This window comes from Anomaloglossus baeobatrachus, chromosome 4 (assembly GCF_048569485.1).
Source record: "Anomaloglossus baeobatrachus isolate aAnoBae1 chromosome 4, aAnoBae1.hap1, whole genome shotgun sequence".
Taxonomy (NCBI): domain Eukaryota; kingdom Metazoa; phylum Chordata; class Amphibia; order Anura; family Aromobatidae; genus Anomaloglossus; species Anomaloglossus baeobatrachus.
In genome coordinates this window covers 485,945,784-485,969,695 of record NC_134356.1, presented here as the reverse complement: position 1 = coordinate 485,969,695, position 23,912 = coordinate 485,945,784, and the positions used below count along the sequence as shown (strand labels likewise).

Genomic DNA, 23,912 nt, shown 5'->3' with positions numbered 1-23,912 from the left:
TTTACAGTGGTTACAGCTTTCCGCAGCTGCCAGACGCCGGCTCCTGCTCCCTGCTCGCTTCATTTCGTCGCTCTCTCGCTGTCACACACAGCGATGTGTGTGTCACAGCGGGAGAGTGACGACCAAAAAATGAAGCTGGACATTCAGCAACGACCGGCGACCTCACAGCAGGGGCCAGGTCGTTGCTGGATGTCACACACAGCGACAGCAACGGGACGTCGCTGCAACGTCACAGAAAATGGTGACGTAGCAGCGACGTCGTTGTCGTTGTCGCTATGTGTGACACCAGCTTAAAGGCCCCGTCACACCAAGAAACATCGCTAGCAACAGCGCTGCTAACGAACAACTTTTGTGACGTTGCTAGCGATGTTGCTGTGTGTGACATCCAGCAACAACCTGGCCCCTGCTGTGAGGTTGTTGCTGAATGTCCTGGGCCATTTTTTAGTTGTTGCTGTCCCGCTGTGAAGCACAGATCGCTGTGTGTGACAGCGAGACAGCAACAACTAAATGTGCAGGCAGCAGGAGCCGGCTTCTGCGGAGGCTGGTAACGAATGTAAACATCGGGTAACCAAGAAGCCCTGTCCTTGGTTACCCGATATTTACCTTTCTTACCAGCCTCCGCCGCTCTCACTGTCAGTGCCGGCTCCTGCTCTGTGCACATGTAGCTGCAGGACACATCGGGTTAATTAACCCGATGTGTGCTGTAACTAGGAGAGCAAGGAGCCAGCGCTAAGCAGTGTGCGCTGCTCCCTGCTCTGTGCACATGTAGCTGCAGCACACATCGGGTTAATTAACCCGATGTGTGCTGTAACTAGGAGAGCAAGGAGCCAGCACTAAGCAGTGTGCGCTGCTCCCTGCTCTGTGCACATGTAGCTACAGCACACATGGGGTAATTAACCCCATGTGTGCTGTACTAGGAGAGCAGGGAGCCAGCGCTCAGTGTGCGCTGCTCCCTGCTCTCTGCACGTGTAGCTGCGTGCGCTGGTAACCAAGGTAAATATCGGGTTGGTTTCCCGATATTTACCTTAGTTACCAAGCGCAGCATCTTCCACGTGGCGCTGGGGGCTGGTCACTGGTTGCTGGTGAGCTCACCAGCAACTCGTGTAGCGACGCTCCAGCGATCCCTGCCAGGTCAGGTTGCTGGTGGGATCGCTGGAGCGTCGCAGTGTGACAGCTCACCAGCAACCTCCTAGCAACTTACCAGCGATCCCTATCGTTGTTGGGATCGCTGGTAAGTTGCTTAGTGTGACTGGACCTTAAGACCCCAGACATTCAGTGTGTGCAATTGTTTACGTAAACTAAAGAATTTATTACCCCGTGATTACCATTACAGTACTAGAAACTCACTTGCATGTTGGACATGCCCCCTGCTGTGATTGACACCTCAGTCAATGCAGAATCTCTATTGATAGGCTGGTTTGGGTGATAGAAGCTCTGCTCTTTTCCTGAATCTAAATTCTTTGATTTCTTTTTTTTTTAGTATGGCGTCAGCCAATAATCTATGTGATACATCACTGGATTAAAAGTCTCTTTGCCTACATTATTTTTCTTTCAGATGAGGTATGAAAAATATGCTGACAGAATGCCTTTAAAGGGATTTTCTCACTTTAAAATATTTTTTTTTCAAACACTAATAACATTAATAAAGTGTTGGAAACATTATTACTTGTGATGGGGAAACCCGCAGATATTGGTGGTCCAACCGGATTAAAAAAAGCAAAAAATAGTTCGGGACCAAAATTAATCCCAGATATCAGCTTGTATTCCGATCCCCATATAATTCTAAGGGGACCTGAATCATGCTTTCTAAGATGGTTCTCGTTCTCTAATCCCCCTAGAAAGGGCTACGGGGATTAGAGAACGTGTGTTATACTTACCAGTCTCTGCACAGCAGTTTTGGTACTGAAATTTATCCACCATATTCCTGCACTAAATCTGCATCTCCTGGCAAAAAAAATCACATCACTACTTCATCAAAAAGGCATCTTGTTTTGATGTTGTTTTTTTTGCCAGAAGATGCAGATTTGGTGCTGGAATATGGTGTATAAATTTCAGCACCAAATTTACATCTCTTGGCAAAAATCCCCACAGTTTTCTGCCAGAAGATACAGGTCCGTGAGGTCACTGAGTTTAATAAGGTCACCTGAGGTCAGTTTACCAGCGGTCACAGGTGGGGTACCGTGGAACCTCCAGCCATGACCACAGTTAAGGTACCTTCACACATAACGACTTACCTGCGATCCCGAAAACGATGCGACCTGATAGGGATCGCAGGTAAGTCGCTGGGAGGTCGCAGGTGAGATGTCACACAGTCAGATCTTACCAGCGATGCAGAACAATACAGATCGCAGTAGCGACCTGTATAACGATCTCAGCAGTCACTGTGATCCTGTTACACAGTGTCAAACACAGCGATGTGTCCTGCCCAGCAGGATATCGCCTTTGAAGAAAATGACCTGGACCATTCAGCAACGACTAGAGATCTCACAGCAGGGGCCTGATCGCTGGTAAGTGTCACACATAACGAGATCGCTAACGGGATCGCAACTGCGTCCCCAAAACGGTGACTCAGCTGCGATCTCGCTAGCGATCTCGTTATGTGTGACAGTGCCTTTAAACTGAGTAATGTCACCACTCACAGCTGTGGCTAAATCAGTCATTGCCTGAAGCCCATAGTGTGTGGACATGTTCTGTGCCCGTGTGCCGTGACTTCAGTATATATGTAGCAGAGCCGTGATCGTCCAGGGACCTTTTGTGAATTGTCGGAACTGGATGTTTGGGGTTTAGAAAAGGGTGAAAGGAAGTGGTTTTTTTCGTATTTTATTTCAAACAAAGGTTTTTTTTGGTGTTTGTGCTTATTTCTTTGCACTTACAGATTAGTAATGGGGAGTCTCATAGACATCTCCCAATACTAATCTAAGGCTGATATTAGCCCAATTGCCACTGCCCCAGGGCAATCGGTATGAGCTGGGTAAAGTGCCAGGATTTTGGGTGGCTGCAGGGGGCTATTTTTAGGCTGAGGGGGGCCCAATAACCATGGGCCTCCCCATCCTGAAATACCAGCCCCTAGCTGTCGGCTTTATCATGGTTGGATATCAAAATTGGGGGGACCGTAGGCCATTTTTTAAAATTATTTATTTAAGTAATTAAAAAAAGCCACTTGGGGTCCCTCTTATTTTGATAGACAGCCAAGATTAAGGGCTGCAGCCTGTAGCTGTATGCTTGAACTGTGCTGGGTATCATAATATGGGGGACCCTACGCCAATTACACATACGCAGATAGTGTGTGCGATTTCAAGCAGTCGGACTTGCTGTCACACAGAGAGGGTGCATAGTCTGACTGCAACCAATCACAGATGCTGAGTCTGTGAGTGATTGGGGGAAGTAATAATGAGTGGCCCCGGAAGTAGTGTTACAGTCACGTGGATTCCAGTAAGTATTTCGCACCTGCTTTATCCCTATTTTCTTTCTTTTTTTTTAATTAGCCTGATACCCAGATCCAGATAGATTCTTGGATTTCCCTCAGAACCCCGGGCCCAGGGTCGGCGCATGGATACTATGTATCCTGCACGGATCTGGACTTTTACAGTCCAAGTTTGCCCATCATTAATTATTACATTGTGGTCCCTTGTTGATACCTCCTGCTTCTTGCTATTTTCCAACCCCCTAAAGCTCTGACTTCTTTTATTTGAATTTAGACTGAAATAGACAGGCTTGGAAAGTGTATGAAGTCTTAATAATGTGGAGAACTACATTTGCTATTCTGTGCTCAGCTGTCCTTCTTTGCCACAGACTACTTTTATTTTATCAGTTAAATTTCTCTTTTTTTCCCATTGATGGCTTTTGTGTAGAGCTTTGTGCTCAGGACTGTATCCTTTTATGAGCGCTTTAGCAAATAACAAATCAGCGCGTATAGTAACATCCTCAGGGTTGTTTTGCTTTTTTTTATTTATTGGTGGGTTATGTGTGAAAGAATATGCTCACAATTGTTTCTCTTGACAGCACTACAGTAATGAACATATGGTGGAGAAGCAGCGCTGCTAGTAAAGATCGCTTACCTGTAAAGTGTTGCTGTAACTTAGCATTAAGGGTACTTTACACACTGCAATATCGCTAACGATATATCGTCGGGGTCACGTCGTTATTGACGCACATCTGGCGCCATTAGCGACATCGCAGCGTGCGACACCAATGAGCGACGGTCAACGAGCGCAAAACATGAAAAATCGTTGCTCGTTGACACGTCGTTCACTTCTTTAATATCGTTGCTGAACGTAGGTAGTGAGCATACACGATGTTGTAACCCTCAATTGCCTGGATATAATAAAAGGAACAATTGCTCATAAAGAAATGCATGAGGTTGCAACCAGTGGAACCTTTTACAAACACTGGTAACATTTGGGGTACTTTGGAAAAGGTTTTGTTAGAGATGATGCAATTTGGTTAATTGATGTCAATTATGTGTACGGTATTTTTTTTTTAAGATGTTTGTATTAATACATGATGAGGATTTGGGGAGAACACCCTATAGAAAGAAAGCACTGTCTTAGGCCTCCGACACACTCACGTGAAAATCACGCACGTGCCGAGAGACACGTATTTCTCTTGCGTGTTGCGTGCAGGTAAGTACATGTCTCTGGTACGTGCGGGCCACGTGTGTTCTCCGCATGCTATCCGTGATAACATACGGAGAACAGGTTATTTATATACTCACGTGGTCCTTCCTGCTTTCCGTGGTGCTAATCTTCGGTCTCCAGCCCTCCCGTCTCCCCGCTGCTGCCGCTTCCGGCCGCAGTGAAGTGAATATTAAATGAGAATAATGAGCGGCGGTCGGCAGCAAGTGACGGCAGCGGCAGAGACAGGAGGGCTGGAGAAGGTAAGTTAAGGGTTTTTTTTTTCTCTGACACGTGTGTTTTCTCCGGCGCGTGTCACACGGGACCGCATCCACACTACATCCGTGTGGTACGGGTGCGGGCCGTGTGACACCCATGCTACCGGAGAAAACACCAACATGTCAGCGTGTAGAAAAACGCACACACGTACAAACGCACACGGACACACGTTCTGTGTGGTTTTACGTGTGTGTGCCTGCTACAATAGGGTAGCATTGCTGAACGTGTCTCCATGCTGCCGGTACGTGGAAAAAATGACAAACACGTACTGGCGGCACGGATGTGTGTCGGAGGCCTTAAGGAGCTTTATTCCTGTGTTTTTAGTATATGCCTCATAGACCATGGTACCATCATGGGGGGAACTACCAAAGTACCAGGCATAGCAGTTTTCATGTAGCTCAAACATGCATTATTTGCAGGCTGTAAAAATAAATGTTTGAAAAACACATATATAGCAGGTTAAATAAGTACTTAGTCTTAAGCGGGCTTTACACGCTGCGACATCGCTAGCGATAGAACCCGCCCACGTCATTGGCGCGTCACTGCTGATCGCTCCCATAGCGAACAATATCGCTACTACAGCGTCACACACAATTACGTGTTCACTGACGTTTCTGTGGCCGCCGATCAATCTCTCCTTTAAGGGGAGGTTCGTTCTGCATCACAGCGGCGTCACTAAGCGGCCGCCCAATAGAAGCGGAGGGGCGGAGATGAGTGGCCGGAACATCCCACCCACCTCCTTCCTTCCTCATTGCCGGCAGCTGCAGGTACGATGTTGTTCCTCGTTCCTGCGGTGTCACACATAGCGATGTGTGCTGCCGCAGGAATGACAAACAACCTGCGTTCCAAACGGGGAACGATTTTTTAAAAATGAACGACGTGTACACAACGAACGATTTGACACCTTTTTGCGATCGTTACGGATTGCAAAAAGGTGTCACACACAACGACATCGCTAACGAGGCCGGATGTGCGTCACCAACACCGTGACCCCGACGATAACTCATTAGCGATATCGTTGTGTGTAAATGGGCCTTAAGTCTTAATTTTGTTATTTTGTATTTGTCTTATATGGTCTGTACATGTCCCCTCTGAATTGTAAAGCGCTGCGGAATATGTTGGCGCTATAGAAATAAAACTTATTATTATAAGTTCTGAACATGGTACCAAACTTTCTAAGTAAATATATTTCTTAAGGTGCTATTGACATGAATTTTTAACCAGATGCCCATAACAACCCATCCAATGTTTACAGGCAGAGAAATAAAACAGGAGATGTCCATAAATTTAGTGATAAGTGATAGAGATTAAACAGGTAAAAACTATTGAACAGGCTTACTGTAATATATTTAATGCTTTGTACAAAAGCCTTTGTTGGTGGTGATGACAACTCCAAGACACCTCTTGTATGGCGAAACTTGTCACATGCCATTGCTCAGGTGTCATTTTGGTCCACTCATCTACACAAACACTTCAAATCCTGAAGATTCCTTCTATGAACTCTGACATTTAGTTCCTTCCATACATTTTGTGTTGTATCCAGGTCAGGTAATTAGCTGGACCATTCTAGTAGCTTTATTTTCTTTCTCTGAAACCAATTGACAGTTTCCTTGGCTGTGTATTTGTGATCATTGTCTTGCTGAAATGTCCACCATAATTTCAACTTTATTGTAATGTTGTGTGGAGCGGTAGCCATGGGTGTGGTTGTTGTCTTTTATGCCCTTTCACATTTCATGAACTTGCACTATATGGGCCTTGCAGGCCACATGATGCTATTGACTCAGGCTGGCCAGGACCAAATGGTGAAAAGTTCAATTAAGGGGACCACTATTCTAAAATAAACTTTTTACTTGATGATAACTTGGTAGGAATTCTGTACAGTAAAAAGCGGGTGCATAACATCATTGTATGTTTCTTTCACAACACGTAGCATTGTCATTCACAATAATAATGGTGCCTGACTGTTTAAACATCACCTTTGACATTCACTCGATGTTTCCTATGACTAGGGGCATGGGTAGTATGCCAGAAACACGTAACGTTAGGTTTTAAACATGTTATAGCTTCAATTTGTGTTAACCCCTTAAGAAAGAAGCCAATTGTGTACCTAATGACCAGGCCATTTTTTGCAATTCTGACCAGTGTCACTTTCACAGGTTATAACTCTGGAACACTTCAACGGATCTCGGTGATTCTGACATTGTTTTTTTCGTGGCATATTGTAATTCAGCATAGTTATACATTTAGAACGATATTTTTGCTTTTATTTGTGAAAAAATCGGAAATTTGAGGAAGATTTCGAAAATTTTGCAATTTTGAAACTTGTAATTTTTATGTCCTTAAACCAGAGAGCCATGTCACACAAAATAGTTAATAAATAACATTTTCTACATTTCTACTTTACATCGGCACAATTTTTGAAACAACATTTTTTTGGGTTAGGCAGTTAGAAGGGTTCAAAGTTCATCAGCAATTTCTCATTTTTTCCATCAAAATTTACAGAAACATTTTTTTAAGGACCATATCACCTTTGAAGTCACTTTGAGTGGCCTAGATCACAGAAAATGCCCAAAAGTGACACCATTCTATAAACTGCACCCCACATGTGGTCAGAAACCTCTGTTTGGACAAAAGGGAGAGTTCAGATGTTCAATGTTGCAATTGCCGGGCCCTAATGCAGGCGTCACACAGTGCGATATATCTGGCGATATGTCGTCGGGGTCACGTCGCTAGTGACGCACATCCGGCATCGTCAGAGATATCGTACCGTGTGACACCTATGAACGAGCAGAAATACTCACCTTCTCATTCATCACTGACACGTCGTTCATTTTCATAATCTCGTTCCTCCTTCTGCGCGCCAGTTGTTCGTCACTCCCGTGGCAGCACACATCACTCCGTGTAACACCCCGGGAGTGACGAACACAGCTTACCTGTGTCCCGCCGGCAATGCGGAAGGATGGAGGTAGGCGGGATGTTTACGTCATCTCCGCCCCTCCGCTTCTATTGGCCCGAGAGATAAGTACGTGTGACGGGGGGTTAACGACTTTGTGCTCCACGGGCAACTAATTTCCCGTGACGCACAAACGACAGGGACGGGTGCGATCGCTTATGCGATCGCACGATTTATCTTCTCGTGTGACGCCCGCATTAAGGTACTTAAACAGCAGAAACCTCCCACAAGTGACCCCATCCTGGAAACTAGACCCCTCAAGATTTTTTTTCTAGGTGTATAGTGAGCATTTTGAACCCACAGATACTTCACAGAATTTGATAAACTTAGGTCATCATATTAAAAAATTTCATTTTTTTCACAAAAATGTTGCTTTAGCACCAAATTTATCACTTCTTCAAGAGGAAACACCAAAAATTGGACCACACAGTTTGTTATCCAAATTCTTATGAGCATAGGGATACCCAACATGTGGGCAAAAACCTCTGTTTGGACAAACGGTAGGGCTCGGAATGGAAGAAGCACCATTTCAATTTTGCATTTGCAGGGACCCTAGGGTACCTATACCGCAGAAACTCCCACAAATTACCCCATTTTGGAAACTAGAACCATCAAAGATTTTCTTCAGGGGTATAGTGACTTTAGTGACTTTCATGTGGCACTAAAGGGTGCTAAGCCTTGTATTTTGCAAAAAAAAAAAAAAAATGACATTGGGCCCCTCATTTTTGACAACCAGCTAGGGTAAAGCAGATGGCTGCAAGCTGCAGACCACACCTGGCAGCTTCACCTTGGCTGGTTATCTAAAATGGAGGGAACCCCAGGCTGATTTTTTTTAATTATTTATAAATAAATAGTTAAAAAAAAAAACCATGGGGTCCCCTCCAAATTGGATTACCAGCCAAGGTAAAGCGTACAGCTGTGGTCTGGTATTCTCAGGGTGGGAAAAGTCATGGTTATTTGGCTCTTCCCAGCCTAAAAATAGCAGGCCGCAGCCGCCCCAGAAGTAGCGCAACCATTAGGATGTGCCAACTCTGGCGCTTCGACCCGGCTCATACCGTTACCCTGGTTTGATGGCAAACGGGGTAATATATGGGGTTGATACCAGCTGTAATGTCACCTGGCATGAAGCCCAGCGGTTAGTGATGTTGCAGCGTCTATCAGATATCCAATATTACTAACTGTCAGTAATAGAAAAAATAAAGACAAAAAAAAAATATTTCAAAAATTGCTCCTCAACACATTCCCTCTTTCACCAATTTATTGAAAAGAAAAAAGAAATCTGGTCTGCTGCAATTTTGGAGGTACCACAGCGACTCTTGACCTTTCAGAATATGTGGGGCACGCTCAGCGAACATATAGTGCCTTGCGAAAGAATTCGGCCCCCTTGAATTTTTCAACCTTTTCCCACATTTCAGGTTTCAAACATAAAGATAAAAATGTTAATGTTATGTTGAAGAATCAACAACAAGTGGGACACAATTGTGCAGTTGAACGAAATGTATTGCTTATTTTAAACTTTTGTAAAAATTAATAAACTGAAAAGTGGGGCGTGCAATATTATTCGGCCCCTTTACTTTCAGTGCAGCAAACTCACTCCAGAAGTTCATTGAGGATCTCTGAATGATCCAATATTGTCCTAAATGACTGATGATGATAAATATAAGCCACCTGCGTGTAATCTAGTCTCCGTATAAATGCACCTGGTCTGTGATAGTCTCAGTGTTCTATTTAAAGTGCAGATAGCATCATGAAGACCAAGGAACACAACAGGCAGGTCCGTGATACTGTTGTGAAGACGTTTAAAGCTGTATTTGGTTACAAAAAGATTTCCACAACTTTAAACATCCCAAGAAGCACTGTGCAAGCGATCATATTGAAATGGAAGGAGTATCATACCACTGCAAATCTACCTAGACCCGGCCGTCCCTCAAAATTTTTATGTCAAACAAGGAGAAGACTGATCAGAGATGCAGCCAAATACAAAGTATTAACTTAAAAGGGTGGCGGAATAATATTGCACGCCCAAATTTTCAGTTTATTATTTTTTATAAAGCTTTAATATAAGCAATCAATTTTGTTCAACTTGATTCTTCACCATAAAATATTTTTTTTTTATATTTATGTTTGAAGCCTGAAATGTGGGAAAAGGTTGAAAAATTCAAAGGGGCCGAATCCATTCGCAAGGCACTGTATCTCTCATTTTCTGCAAGTGCAGGCATTGCATGTGAGGAGTGTGAGTGCAGTGACCTGAGAATACTGTACTCACTCTCCCTGGCTCCACAGCACAGCAGTGTGAGCTGCAGTAACCTCAGTGACACTGCTTGTAGGGAGCTGGCTGACAGCCTTTGTCTGTGCTTGTGGCAGGATCTATTGAGAAGGAAGAGGAGGGATCGCGGGGGATCTGCACTGCAGGAGATAATGGGGAGATCAGTGGTTGATGGTGGGGGACCTGGCTGGACTTGGGGATGACTTTTCTGTCTTACGTGACATGTCACATGTGACAGAAATCAGAGGGGGAGGATGAATGCAGCCTATGCACCAGAAGGGAGGACCATTTTGGAAGATCGAGACAGGGCGGAGGTTGATGGGGGGACTTTGGCGACACCGGGGGACCAGAGGGGAATGGGATAGGAGATTTATCTCCCATCTGACATGTTTGATCATGCCAGGTGGGAGATAAATCATTTTTTTACCGGCGCCGCCATTTACTGTAACATCATCACGGTTACACGGTGTGTACCAGTGATCACATGACCGGGGACCGGACAAAACAGCCCTATTCATGATCTTCAGGGTCTCAGCTAACCGGTAGCTGAAACCCCGGAGATTTTCTGATGCTGGGGGGTGCCACAGACTTTTTCCTTGCCACCATTTTAAAATGGTGAATCAGAATAAATACCCTTTTCTGCCACCGTTTTAATCCGTAAGACAGTCATAAAGAGGTTGAATTGTTGAAATGAAGGATTTTGTTTTAACTGGACTCAATTACTCAGATGTGCTGATCCTTCCTCCCCCTCCTCTCTATTGCCATTCACAGTCCATTACTTCTCCAAACACAATCTTTCTACTTCTTCATCATAACCTTAGTTCCTTTAACACAACTCAGTTCAGTACTACAGTTCAGTTGGTGAGAGTCCTATTCTCAACCCTTAGTTCCTCTTCTTCTTCCTCTTAGGCCTCTTTCACACATCCATGAAAATCATGCACGTTTTTCACGGATGTATCAAAGGTTCATATTGCCCTCCGTGTACCGTGTTTATGGCATATGTGTGTTCTCTGTGTGCTATCCGCGATAACACACCGAGAACGGGAACTTTCTGCTCACCTGTCCTTGGCTTTGCTGTCCATGGTGCTTATCTACGGTCTTCGGTTTTGCCGACTGTCTACTGCTGCTGCTTCCGGCCCGCAGTGGAGTGAATATGCAATGAGCATAATAAGCGGGGGTTGGAAGCAAGTGCCAGTAGCGGCAGAGCCAGCAGTGCTAGAGAAGGTGAGTATAGAAATTCTTTTTAATTCACAGACATGTGTGTTTTCTCTGGTGCGTGTCACACAGATCACATCCGTGTGACACCCATGATGCCAGACAAAAACGGACATGTCTACGTGTGGAGCACACGGGCACACGTATGCTCCACATGGACACACGGTCCATGGCAAAACACGAACATGAGCGCAGATCCATTGAGTTTAATGGGTATACGTGTGCCCGTGTCTCCAGCACGTGAGGAAATGGACCAAACACGTACCGGAGACACGGACGTGTGAAGGAGGCCTTAAAAGGATTATTTTGCCAATATGGCCAGATTTAGCTTCTCTAGCTCTGATGCTTAAGGAACTACCACCTGGGCACTCCCTGCATCTCATGTACTGTTCCATCCTGACCTGTTATCTCTCTGAGTTATAAACCCAGGGCCATACTGCTAGGTGTCCTTCCCAGGACCTGTCTCCTCTCAACCACCTTGGGTCCTTGGGCACGCCTGCAGTCTGAGTGTAACCAACCACAAAACGCTGTCACAGAGGGTGTGCGGGGGAAACAGTGAATATTCATGAGAGTTAACTATCCGACACAGAAACAGTGTGATAGCCACACAGAAACTCAATAAGTATAATTGTCCTGCTCTAAACCCCATTTTACTTCCTTTTACAGCCCTCTAATCTTACTAACACCATTTTACAGCACACAAGTTTGCGTTGCATAGGCTTATATGGGATTCAGCATCAGGGCTCAAGTTTGGGTTCAAATCTAATCCCAAACCAGACTTTTTTCATTAAGTCATGCTTGACCCGCCGAACCCGAACATCTGTGGCTTTACCTATCTCTAATCCTAACTGTATGCACACAATATTTTTGTGTTCCTCACACATATTGTAGTGATGAGGTCTGGGCATCACAGACTTGGCTCTATCTTGGATATCCTCATACCTAACCGACCGAACTTTCAGCGTCTCCCATTCTCACACCACTTCCTCATCTCGCCCCCTATCTGTCGGTGTCCCCCAAGGCTCAGTTCTTGGACCCCTGCTGTTCTCCATCTACACCTTCGGCCTGGGACAGCTCATTGAGTCCTACGGCTTCCGTATCATCTCTATGCCGATGACACACAGATCTACCTCTCTGGACCTGACATTACCTCTCTACTAACCAGAATCCCACAATGTCTGTCTGCTATTTCATCCTTCTTCTCTGCGCGATTCCTAAAACTTAACATGGACAAAACAGAATTCATTGTCTTTCCTTCTCCTCACTCATCTCCTCCAACAAGCCTTTCCATCAAACTCGATGGTCGCTTACTCTCCCCAGTCTCACAAGCTCGTTGCCTTGGACTGACCCTCGACTCTGCTCTATCCTTCAAGCCACACATCCAAGCCCTCTTCACCTCATGCCGATTACAACTCAAAAACATCTCCTGGATCCGTGCTTTCCTTAACCAAGAATCAGCAAAAACATTAGTGCATTGCCCTCATCATCTCCCGCCTCGACTACTGCAATCTCCTGCTCTCTGGCCTCCCTTCCAACGCTCTTGCACCCCTCCAATCTATCCTAAACTCTGCGGCCCGCTTAATCCACCTCTCCCCTCACTATTCCCCAGCCTCGCCACTCTGCCAATCCCTTCACTGGCTTCCCATCACCCAACGACTCCAGTTCAAAACACTAACCATGATATACAAAGCCATGCACAACCTGTCTCCTCCCTACATCTGTGACCTAGTCTCCCGGTACCTACCTGCACGCAACCTCAGATCCTCACAAGATCTCCTTCTCTGCTCCTCCCTTATCTCCTCTTCCCACAATCGCGTACAAGATTTCTCCCGTGCATCCCCCATACTCTGGAACGCTCTACCTCAGCACATCAGACTCTCCCCTACCGTGGAAAGCTTCAAGAGGAACCTCAAGACCCACCTCTTCCAACAAGCCTACAACCTACAATAGCCCTCAGTCCAGTAGACCACTGCGCAACCAGCTCTGTCCTCACTTATCGTACCATCACCCATTCCCTGTAGACTGTGAGCCCTCGCGGGCAGGGTCCTCTCTCCTCCTGTACCAGTCTGTTATGTACTGTTAATGATTGTTGTACGTATACCCTTTCACTTGTAAAGCGCCATGGAATAAATGGCGCTATAATAATAAATAATAATAATAATAATGAGGTTCTTTATATACCTATAAGTTACATCTGGATAAGGCACACTGACACTTTAAGTACTTTTGTTATTAAGCATGTGGACACTTTGAAATAGATAAGATACAAATAGATATATTCAAACACGTGGACACTGCAATACACAATATTTATACCCCATGTAGAACATACAGTGCCTTTATTCATTGAGACAATATTTATTTGTTTGTATTTGGATGTAACTATTCTCCGTTCGCTCCCTATACCTGTATCACCATATTTAAATTTGTTACTTATGGTTTAGTCTTATTTTAATCTGAGAAATAAAAGATTACATTTTAGGCATTATACTCCTTATTGCTTTTTATTGTAGGATATGTATGGACGTTCATGGCCTTCTGTAAAATAAAGAAAGGGTACATACCTCTTATTGTTTTCTTTGAAACAATTATACCTGCTGATTCCAGGACTTTCCACAGGTGGTTCTTGGCTTTTTGACAACTCTTCTGATAATTATTTTTACTCCTCTGTCTAAAATCTTACAGGGTGCACCTGATTGTAGCCGTTTTTTGGTGAAATGTTTTTCTTTCTACTTCCATATTATGGCACCAACAGTGCTCACTGGAACCTTAAGTAGTTTTGAAATTCTTTTGTAACCAATGCTATCAGTATGTTTTGCAACAGTAAGGCTGGAGATGTCTTGAGACAGCTCACTGGTTTTAGCCATCATGAGATGTTTCTTGTGTGGCACCTTGGTAATTAGACACTTTTTGAAAGGCTATCAGTGAACCAGCTGATATTATTTTTTCACTAAGTGGTAGTATTTCTTTCTAATTGCTGATACATTTTAACCTGGAGTCATGACTTTCTGTGGCTTTTTCACCTCTCTTTCTTCATTTAGTCAATACTTTTTCCCTGTGTCAGTTTTCATTATTACACTTAATGTATAACTTAACTTAATTTAACTCAGCTTAATTTACCATAAAGGAAATCTGTCACCAAATTATTGCTACCTCATCTGAGAACAACATAATATAGAGACAAAGACCCTGATTTCAGCGATGTGTCACTTACTGTGCTATTTGCTGCCATTTAGATAAAATCAATGTTTTCTCTGCTGCAGATCTAGCAGTTATACTGAGTTCATGTATATGCCGGACTACCTGACAACATGCCGAGTAGTCCTCTAATGATGATCTACTGCTGTTCAATAAGTGATTTTATCAAAACTACACTTAGGGGTACAGTGCACGCTGTGACATCGCTAGCTGATGATAGCGATGCCGAGTGCAATAGTACCCGCCCCCGTCGCACATGCGATATCTTGTGATAGCTGCCGCAGCGAACATTATCACTACTGCAGCTTTACACGCACTTACCTGCCCTGCGACGTCGCTCTGGCCGGCGACCCGCCTCTTTCCTAAGGGGGCAGGTCGTGCGGCGTCACAGCGATGTCACACGGCAGGCGGCCAATAGAAGTGGAGGGGCGGAGATGAGCGGGACGTAAACATCCCGCCCACCTCCTTCCTTCCACATAGCCAATGGAGGCAGGTAAGGAGATGTTCCTTGCTCCTGCAGCTTCACACACAGCGATGTGTGCTGCTGCAGGAACGACGAATAACATCGTATCTCCTATTGGTGCGAGATTATGGAAATGTCCGACACTACACAGATCACCGATTTACGACGCTTTTGCGATCGTTTATCGGCACAGCTAGGCTTCACACGTTGCGACGTCGTTACCAACGCTGGATGTGCATCACTTTCGATTTGACCCCGACGATATCGCAGTAGCGATGTCGCAATGTGCAAAGTACCTCTTAGCCTCCCAATAAGTGAAACACCGCTAGAATCATGATCTTTGCCCCTATGTTATGCCGCTCTCAAATTAGGTGAGAAAAATCTGGTGACATATTTCCTTTAATTTATGGACCTCTATGGTTTGCTTACTTTGCCAGTGTAGATTGAATGGTGGGAATTTCATGTCAATAGCACCTTTAGAAATATATTTATGGTAACGTGTTCAATACTTATTTTACCCACTCTATATATATTATAGACAAAAGCAGCACAGTTTTCAATGTCAGTGGACCTTTACCTATATATAAAATAAGAATGATCCAGAGCTCCAAAAATACAGTGAATAAAAGTGAAGTATTTCATACTCGCAAGCCTGAATAATATATACAATATCTGTACTGAATGCCACTTGAAAACGCTAATGGGATGATTTCTATTCCAGGTTTCCTCAGGAGCTTAACATGGGAAAACAAAGTGCAGAGGTGATGTGGAACTTATTTGCCCAGGATATGAAGTATGCAATGGAAGGTAACAATACACTGGAGATAGTTATTATGTGTATAGGTGACATGATGAGCATTTTGTATGTTTTCATTGCAGTATATAGGCTTCACTCTTTACCATTCAATTTTAGCAGCATGCAGTATTATTATTCTTATATCCTAAAATTATTAGTGTCAGCAATAAAAAAGAAAATTAAAATCAGTGAAAGAATTGTTATAACAAGCAAATAAACACCACTGTTGTGCAACTTAATAGCAGGAAGTCTCTGATATCATCCCAGCCCTCACCACATTTAATGCAGGTCCTGGTGCCGAAGAGCCAAAAATATAGCTAAAATGAATTACTACCCGCTGCTGTGTCTATTGCTCTCCCGTCACTAATTTGCTCTTTCTCTAAGTGATGATGAACCATTCAGTGTTGATGATGAGCTGTTTAGACATTAGAGGAGGATTAGGGTAAAAATTCCTTTGGGATCGAGGATCCTTTTTTTCAGGGTGGTTGCCCCACTGCATAACATTTGTTTAGGAAAAACTGTAACGTTAAGTTCAAATGTTGCATTTTTGTAGTGTTTTTTATACAAGTTAATTGCCAGTTTTTATAGCATCAGCAAAAGCTATGAGATGTCACAAGTCTTATGCACATCATTTCTTTGTTTTCCCTGACTGAATTGAAAAATGTCTTTGAAAATGGCAGAATGGAAATTTTTCAGCTTTTTTGCAGTGGGTTATCACCAAGGAAAACAATGAGAAATTGCAAAAATGCAGCTGCGTTTTTGCTGCATTTTTGCTGCTTTTTTGGTGAACAAAACTAACTTTATTAAAGGGAACCTGTCACCACTTTTTTGGTTTATAAGTTGCGGCCACCACCACCGGGCTCTTATATATGGTCGCTCTGCAGTGGATGAGGGCCTAGTGGGCGTCTCTGTTGTCCGGTGCCGGAGCCGCCTCTTTCGGCCATCTTTGTTCTCCTTCTTCTCTAGCCGCGGTACATGACGGGTCCGACGTCATAGACACTCGACGGCACACAGGTCCTGAGCAGGCACACTTTCATCTGCCCTGAGTAGGGCAGATCAAAGTATTGTAGTGCGTTTGCGTAGGACCGGCAAGTGTGTATGGCGTAGCCACGTCATGCACAGAGGCTTTAGAAAGAAGCCAAAGATAACCGGAAGGGAAGGCACCCGCACCGGGCAACGAAGACGCCCATTAGGCCCTCATCCACCGCAGAGTGACCTTTAGGTAAGTATTATAAAGTGTTTTTTTATGTTGTCACAGTAGTCTGGGCTCTTATATACAGCATGTTAGAATGCTGTATATAAGAGCTCGGTAGTGGTGGCCGCAGCTTACACACCAAAAAAGTGGTGACAGGATCCCTTTAAACATGTACTGTAGACAATGGATACATATAGTCTACTCCCAAAAAATAGCAACAAAAATTTTGACGCAAAACCTGCTTTTTGCAAGTAGCATTTTTACTGCCAAGAGAGCAGGCTTTGGCTGCAGAAAAAACGTAGCAAAAAAACATGTGAACATAGCCTGAAAGTCTGCATTGTGCCTCTATAGTAGGTACTTTTGCCTTACATTACTGGACCTAGGGTTCAAATCTAACAAAGAACAATATCCCATGGAATATTTCCATGTTTGCTTGAGTTTGCTCCAGTTCTTACCCCTAATATATACTGATTAGATATGTGCGAACCTGTCAAACTTTGTTTCAGTTAGGGTACCTTCACACTTAGCGATGCAGCAGCGATCCGACCAGCGATCTGACCTGGTCAGGATCGCTGCTGCATCGCTACATGGTCGCTGGTGAGCTGTCAAACAGGCAGATCTCACCAGCGACCAGTGAACAGCCCCCAGCCAGCAGCGACGTGCAAGCGACGCTGCGCTTGCACGGAGCCGCCGTCTGGAAGCTGTGGAGACTGGTAACTAAGGTAAACATCGGGTATGGTTACCCGATGTTTACATTAGTTACCAGCGCACAGCTGTGTGTGCAGGGAGCAGGGAGCCGCGCACACTGAGCGCTGGCTCCTTGCTCTCCTACCGTAGCTACAGTACACATCGGGTTAATTAACCCGATGTGTAATGCAGCTACATGTGCAGAGAGCAGGGAGCCGCGCACACTGTTTAGCGCTGGCTCCTTGCTCTCCTAGCTGCTGTACACATCGGGTTAATTAACCCGATGTGTACAGCAGCTACATGTGCAGAGAGCCGGAGCCGGCAGCACAGGCAGCGTGAGAGCTGCAGAGGCTCGTAACTAAGGTAAATATCGGGTAACCACCTTGGTTACCCGATGTTTATCTTGGATACAGCTTACCTCAGCTGTCAGATGCCGGCTCCTGCTCCCTGCTCGCTTCATTTGTCGCTCTCTCGCTGTAACACACAGCGATCTGTGTGTCACAGCAGGAGAGCGGCTTTGAAGAAAACGAACCAGGGCTGTGTGTAACGAGCAGCGATCTCGCAGCAGGGGCCAGATCGCTGCTCATTGTCACACACAGCGAGATCGCTAATGAGGTCACTGCTGCGTCACAAAAACCGTGACTCAGCAGCGATCTCGGCAGTGAGCTCGCTGTGTGTGAAGCACCCCTTAGTGTTCGCTAACTTTCCCAGTGTTTGCCAAACAGCTCAGTGAACATATCTGAACACCATTGAATTCAATAAGAGACAAAGCCTATGTATTAGTAAGGACTAGTGAGGCTGGTGTTAGTAACGACTGAGGCGACTGCTGTTAGTAAATGTTAGTAAGGGCCGACCCGAACGAGCGAAAGCTCATGACGAATTTGAGATTAGCAACCTTTCGACCCTTTTTCAAACAAGTTTGCTCATCTGTAATACTGAAGATGCATTTAGATTTGTGAACCCCATGTAGGGCAGCAAGTGATCACAATATATGTAATGCGTTGTGGAATATGTTAACCCTATATAAGCAAGTATAATAAATAAATTAAAGTACTTGATAGAAAACTGAATGTAGTTTTTAAAAAAAGAAATAGGAAATCTAGCACTGATCAGATATTATTCTCTACTTTTAAATTGACTTTTTTTCATATTTGCTATGTAAACGCTGCCCTTTACTTTTTTTTGTTTGTGGACATTATATATGGTTATGAAAGAACTGATGCCATTTGGGATGCATTTGCCTAAAAGTTCTATAGACTATTTAGCAGACTGCACACCATGTTTATTTTATGAGAACAGCCTTAGGTGCTATGCAGCTACCGTATTAGTATTGCAATTATGCAAAGGAAGAAAATGGTCTCTACTGCCCCCTATTGGAAGTGATATTGCTTTTAGCTAAAACATCATTAAAACATTAGGAGGGAGGTAGAGCATTTTAAGTATGTTTAGTAAAACTATTTAAGAGGAAGTAGTTTGATGTCATGATGTATTAGGACTAGTAGGACCTGTTACTGCGTCAAGAGAGGAGTCCTTAACGCACCCTACCTCCTCCCTTAGTATTTGAAGGATTTTGTAATGAACTGGATTTTTTTGAATGGTGAGTGCAATTTGATTTTTGTTGTCCTTTTTTACGAATGGCCTTTGACTTTCAAGTTTAGCACCATGTGATTCTTTTGTCGGAGTGTCTGCCCAATTTAGCTCTCGGGTATTGAAGTGGTGCCAAACTTTTACTCTGTTCATTGAATTCCTTTTAGTTAGCCTTTCCATATGTTCTCCATTTACATACAACTATTCCAGACCTCATTTGTTGCTTTCATACTCCAATTCCACATATGTAGACTGGAATGGTGCGATACCAAAAAACTCTTACTATTTAAAGTCCACACAACAGCCATCTTTTCATGTATATAATACTTTCCCATTGGTTGGTAATTTTGAGGTCACTGCCAATTAATTAAAAAATATGTCTTATGTATTTTTTTTCTTGATAATGATTATTATATACCAAAGGAAACAAAAATGGGCCAACCTGTCCATAAGAGACAAGTGAGATACTAGTTTAATTAACACAGGATCTGACCAAGAAATCTATATAATTCTTATCTTAGTCACACTTTTAATACTGAACAGAAAAATAATATTAAGATTCTGAGTACTTGAGTATCACCACCCTCATCCTTTCTCTTGTGGACACAGGTCTAAAAGATCAAGACACTTGACATCAATGTTGGGAAGTTTATTCTCTCTACAGGTCCTTGCTCACATTCTTTAATTGGTTTATACTGTTTTTATTTATTGTACTTTTTTGCATTCATTAAAAGATCTACACATTCATGGAGAGTTCATAAAAGGAACCAGGATTTTTCCTTATAAGCTGCGGCCACCACCAGTGAGCTCTTATATTCAGCATTCTAGAATACTGTATACAAGAGCCCAGGCCACTCGGTATAACGTAAAAAAGACTATTATTATACTCACCTGCAGGGTGATCAGGTCCAATGGGCATCACTGCTCTCGGGTACGGCACCTCCTCTCTTCCGTCCATCGCTGTCCTTCTTCTCAGCACTGCGTGGCTGACGCATCGTACATCATCCACCCAGGGGCCTTGATGGTGCTCCTTCACACGCGCGCTTCTTTCTGACCTGCTAAGGGCAGATCAAAGTATTGTAGTGCACATGCTCGGGCGGTCTTTGACCTTTCCTTACACCTGCGCATTACAGTACTTTGCTCCGCCCTCAGCATGGCAAATCAAAGTGTGCAAGCACAGAATCACGATGGAGGCCTCTGAGTGGATCATGTAGGACACATCATCCACATGGAGCTAGGAAGGAGGATGGCGATGAACAGAAGGAAGGAGGCGTCCTGGACCCGAGAGCAATGACGCCCATTGGACCTGACCACCCTGCAGGTGAGTATAATAAAGGTGTTTTTTATGTTATACACAGCGGCTTGGGCACTTATATACAGTGTTCTAGAATGCTGTATATAAGAGCTTACTGATGGTGGCCGCAGCTCATAAGGAAAAACCTGGTGATAGGTTCCTTTTAAGAAGATATTCAGGAGTCCATAAAAGCGGAATTACATTCTTTAATAGTGAACATAATTGTTGTCAACCCCTTTCCCCAGAAACACTCATACTTAGTAAAAAGCTAAAAATAAAAGGGTAAAATTTAATCCGAGAACAGACACAGGACAATTCAAGGACTGTTTAATGGTGACTTTATGTTTTATTTTTGGAAGTAATTCCTATTCATTTACTGTGCCATAGTTGAGAGCTCAATTTTGTGTATTGGATTTAAACTGCTCAGAAATAATGCTGTACATTTGCCAGTTGTCTTTGGAACTTTTAATGCAACACAAGTTTATTTTACTGAATGTCATTGGCAATGTTATGTCTATAAGACACATATACTGTCCCTATATATACTTCTGATATGTACAACCTGTAAAAGCTGCCTAACCAGCATCATGGAGATTTTGGCAGCAGTAGAAAGCTTCTGAATTGACTGCCTTGATGTTTTTAGTGACAGTTTTCCATGCATCAGGTGTAGAGAGATGAAAACACAATTATGGCAGAATGTGTGCCCGGAGCAGAGCTTTTCAATCAGCTGTAAAGGCCCATAGATTCACAGTATGGACGGTTTGTCAAGTTCTCTGCAGCTTGTCTTTATTACTATTGCATTATATTGTGTTATAGATATATGGGCAGACTTCTAACATAAAAGGACTTCAGCTTTGTTATACCTGCATATGAGCTCTTACAATGATGATGATCGCTTACATTTTAGTTAACATCTTATATTATGTGCATTATAAGGGTTTGCTCGGCAAATTTTCACCTATCCACTGATGATAACTGTGGATCTTTGGGCAATTGATCTCTGGGTCTTTTAGGCCACATGCATTTGTTGAGTATTTGGTGAGTTTTTACCTCAGTATTTGTAGCCGAAGCCAGGAGAGGAACAATCACAGGAAAGGTGTAATAGAAACACGGGCACCAATTATTAAAGGGAACCTGTCACCAGATTTGGTGACTATAAGCTGCGGCCACCACCACTGGGCTCTTATATACAACATGCTGAATATAAGAGCCCAGGCCGCTGCGTAAGACATAAAAATAACTTTATAATACTTACCTAATGGTCGGTACGGTGCAGATGGGTCAGATGGGTGTCTCCGTTCTTCGGGTGCGGCACCTCCTCTTTCGGCCATCTTTGTCCTCCTTTTCCTGAAGCCTGGGTTCATGATGCGTCCTACGTCATGCACACGCACAGGCAGTGAGGTCCTGCGCAGGCGCACTACAATACTTTGATCTGCCATGCTCAGGACAGATCAAAGTGCGCCTGCGCAGGACCTCAAAGCCGGCTCGTGTGCATGACGTAGGACGCGTCACGTACCCAGGCTTCAGAAGAAGGAGGACAAAGATGGCTGAAAGAAGAGGCGTCGGCACTGGAGAACGGAGACACCATCTGACCATTCTGCACCCAACCGACCATTTATGTAAGTATTATAAAGTGATTTTTATGTGATACACAGTGGCCTGGGCTCTTATATACAGCATGTTAGAATGCTGTATATAATAGCTCATTGGTGGTGGCCGTAGCTTATAGTCACCAAATCTGGTGACAGGTTCCCTTTAACCACTTCTGATTTTGGTTACAAATACTGAGGTAAAAAAAACTCACCAAATACTCAACGTGTGCACGTGACCATACCAGTCTAAGAAATGTATTCTGCATTCGGCTATCTCCATAGGACAACTCCTCTGAGCAATAGGTTAAACCTGTCCTTGAGCATTTCTCTCTTGTTTGTTATACTTACACTTGTTCCTAATATTAGACTGACTATTTTACAGCTTCACAGTTGTAAAGCTGGCCTCAAGCAGCGGCTTAGCTCCCGCAAGGAAAGGATCAGACATTCTGAAATCCTAAATGCCCAATACATATTTCTTCCAGCATCTGCCATCAGTAAAAGATTGGAAGCAAAATCAACTAATCTTTCTCTCATACAGGGCTGGACTGGGACTGAAATTCAGACCTGGTATTTGAAATCACACAGGCCCATGCTGTTAAGACCTTTCCTCCATTTCTCCAGATGGGGTCTCTATTATAATTCCTGCGTGGAGTTAATCAAAATTTTCTACAAGTCCTGTTTTACTAATAATACCACTATATAAAATTAAATAATACCATTACGCAATGACTACATAATACCTCTACATACTGTATTGGTAGAATAATGTTATTATACTGAACATTGTAAGGGTTGTGTAACCCTGAGTAAATTTTGGTAAGCAGAGCAGCCTGTTGAATCCTAACAATCAGTAATATGCACACTATTAAAATTCAGCTCGACTTGCCAATTCCAGCAATTCAAATATGTGAGTTACATACATGTGGTCACATGTCAACCAAAGTTTCACCACTTCGCTCAATGTTTTTTTGAGTAAAGCCAATGGCGGACATATAGCCGGTGCAGCTGCATCGGGGCCCAGAGGGGAGGGGGCCCCTCACAACCAGGGTCTGACTGGCCTGGCGGGTGAGAGGGGGATGTCTCAGTGGGCCTCAGGTCCCCGGTGGGCCTCCGAGCTAAATGTACAGGGGGCCTACCGCCGGTAACTGTGGTTGTTAAAAGAGCCTATGGGCCATCAAACATCACTTCTATCCGCCACACGCTAACGTCAGCATGCAGCGCATAGCAATAATGTTTAATGGCCACTGGTCTATCAAAGGTCGTGCATGTTAGCAAGCAGCTTCTGATAGGCCAGCGGCAAATGAATGTCACTGTTATGTGCTTGGAACTGCCATCAGTGCGCGGTGCATAGCAGTGACATTTAATAAAAATCACTGCTTACTGCTGTGCCGCAGAGGTGGCAAAGACACAGTGTCAGACTGCAGCCAAAGACTGTGAGTGCACGTTATGGGACAGTGTGAGAGAGAGCAGTGTGGGGTGGGTGGACCACATGAAAAATGGGTGGCACAGTATTTAAAAGTAAAAGAACAATATAAAGAAGGGGGTAAAAGTATGGAGAGGTAAGAAATTGGAGGCACAGTATGGATAAGTGGGACCATGGGGGACAGTATGGTTAGGTGGGAGTATGGGGGGACAGAATGAATAAGTGGGAGAATAGTAGGGACAGTATTTATAAGTGGGAGCATAGGGGAAACAGTATGCATAAGTGGGAGCATAGGAGGATCAGTATGAATAAAATGGGAGCATGAAGGGACAGTATGGATAAGTGGGAGCA

At 43.9% G+C, this 23,912-nt stretch overlaps 1 protein-coding gene across 1 annotated transcript in view; it reads left to right on the top strand.

The window, feature by feature from the left end:
- UNC13C (unc-13 homolog C) overlaps positions 1 to 23,912 on the top strand; it is a 1,075,146-nt gene that overhangs the window by 642,951 nt on the left and 408,283 nt on the right. Inside the window, exon 20 of the mRNA XM_075345771.1 lies at positions 15,709 to 15,794. Coding sequence (XP_075201886.1) covers positions 15,709 to 15,794 — 86 coding nt within the window. The remainder of the gene's footprint in view (positions 1 to 15,708; positions 15,795 to 23,912) is intronic.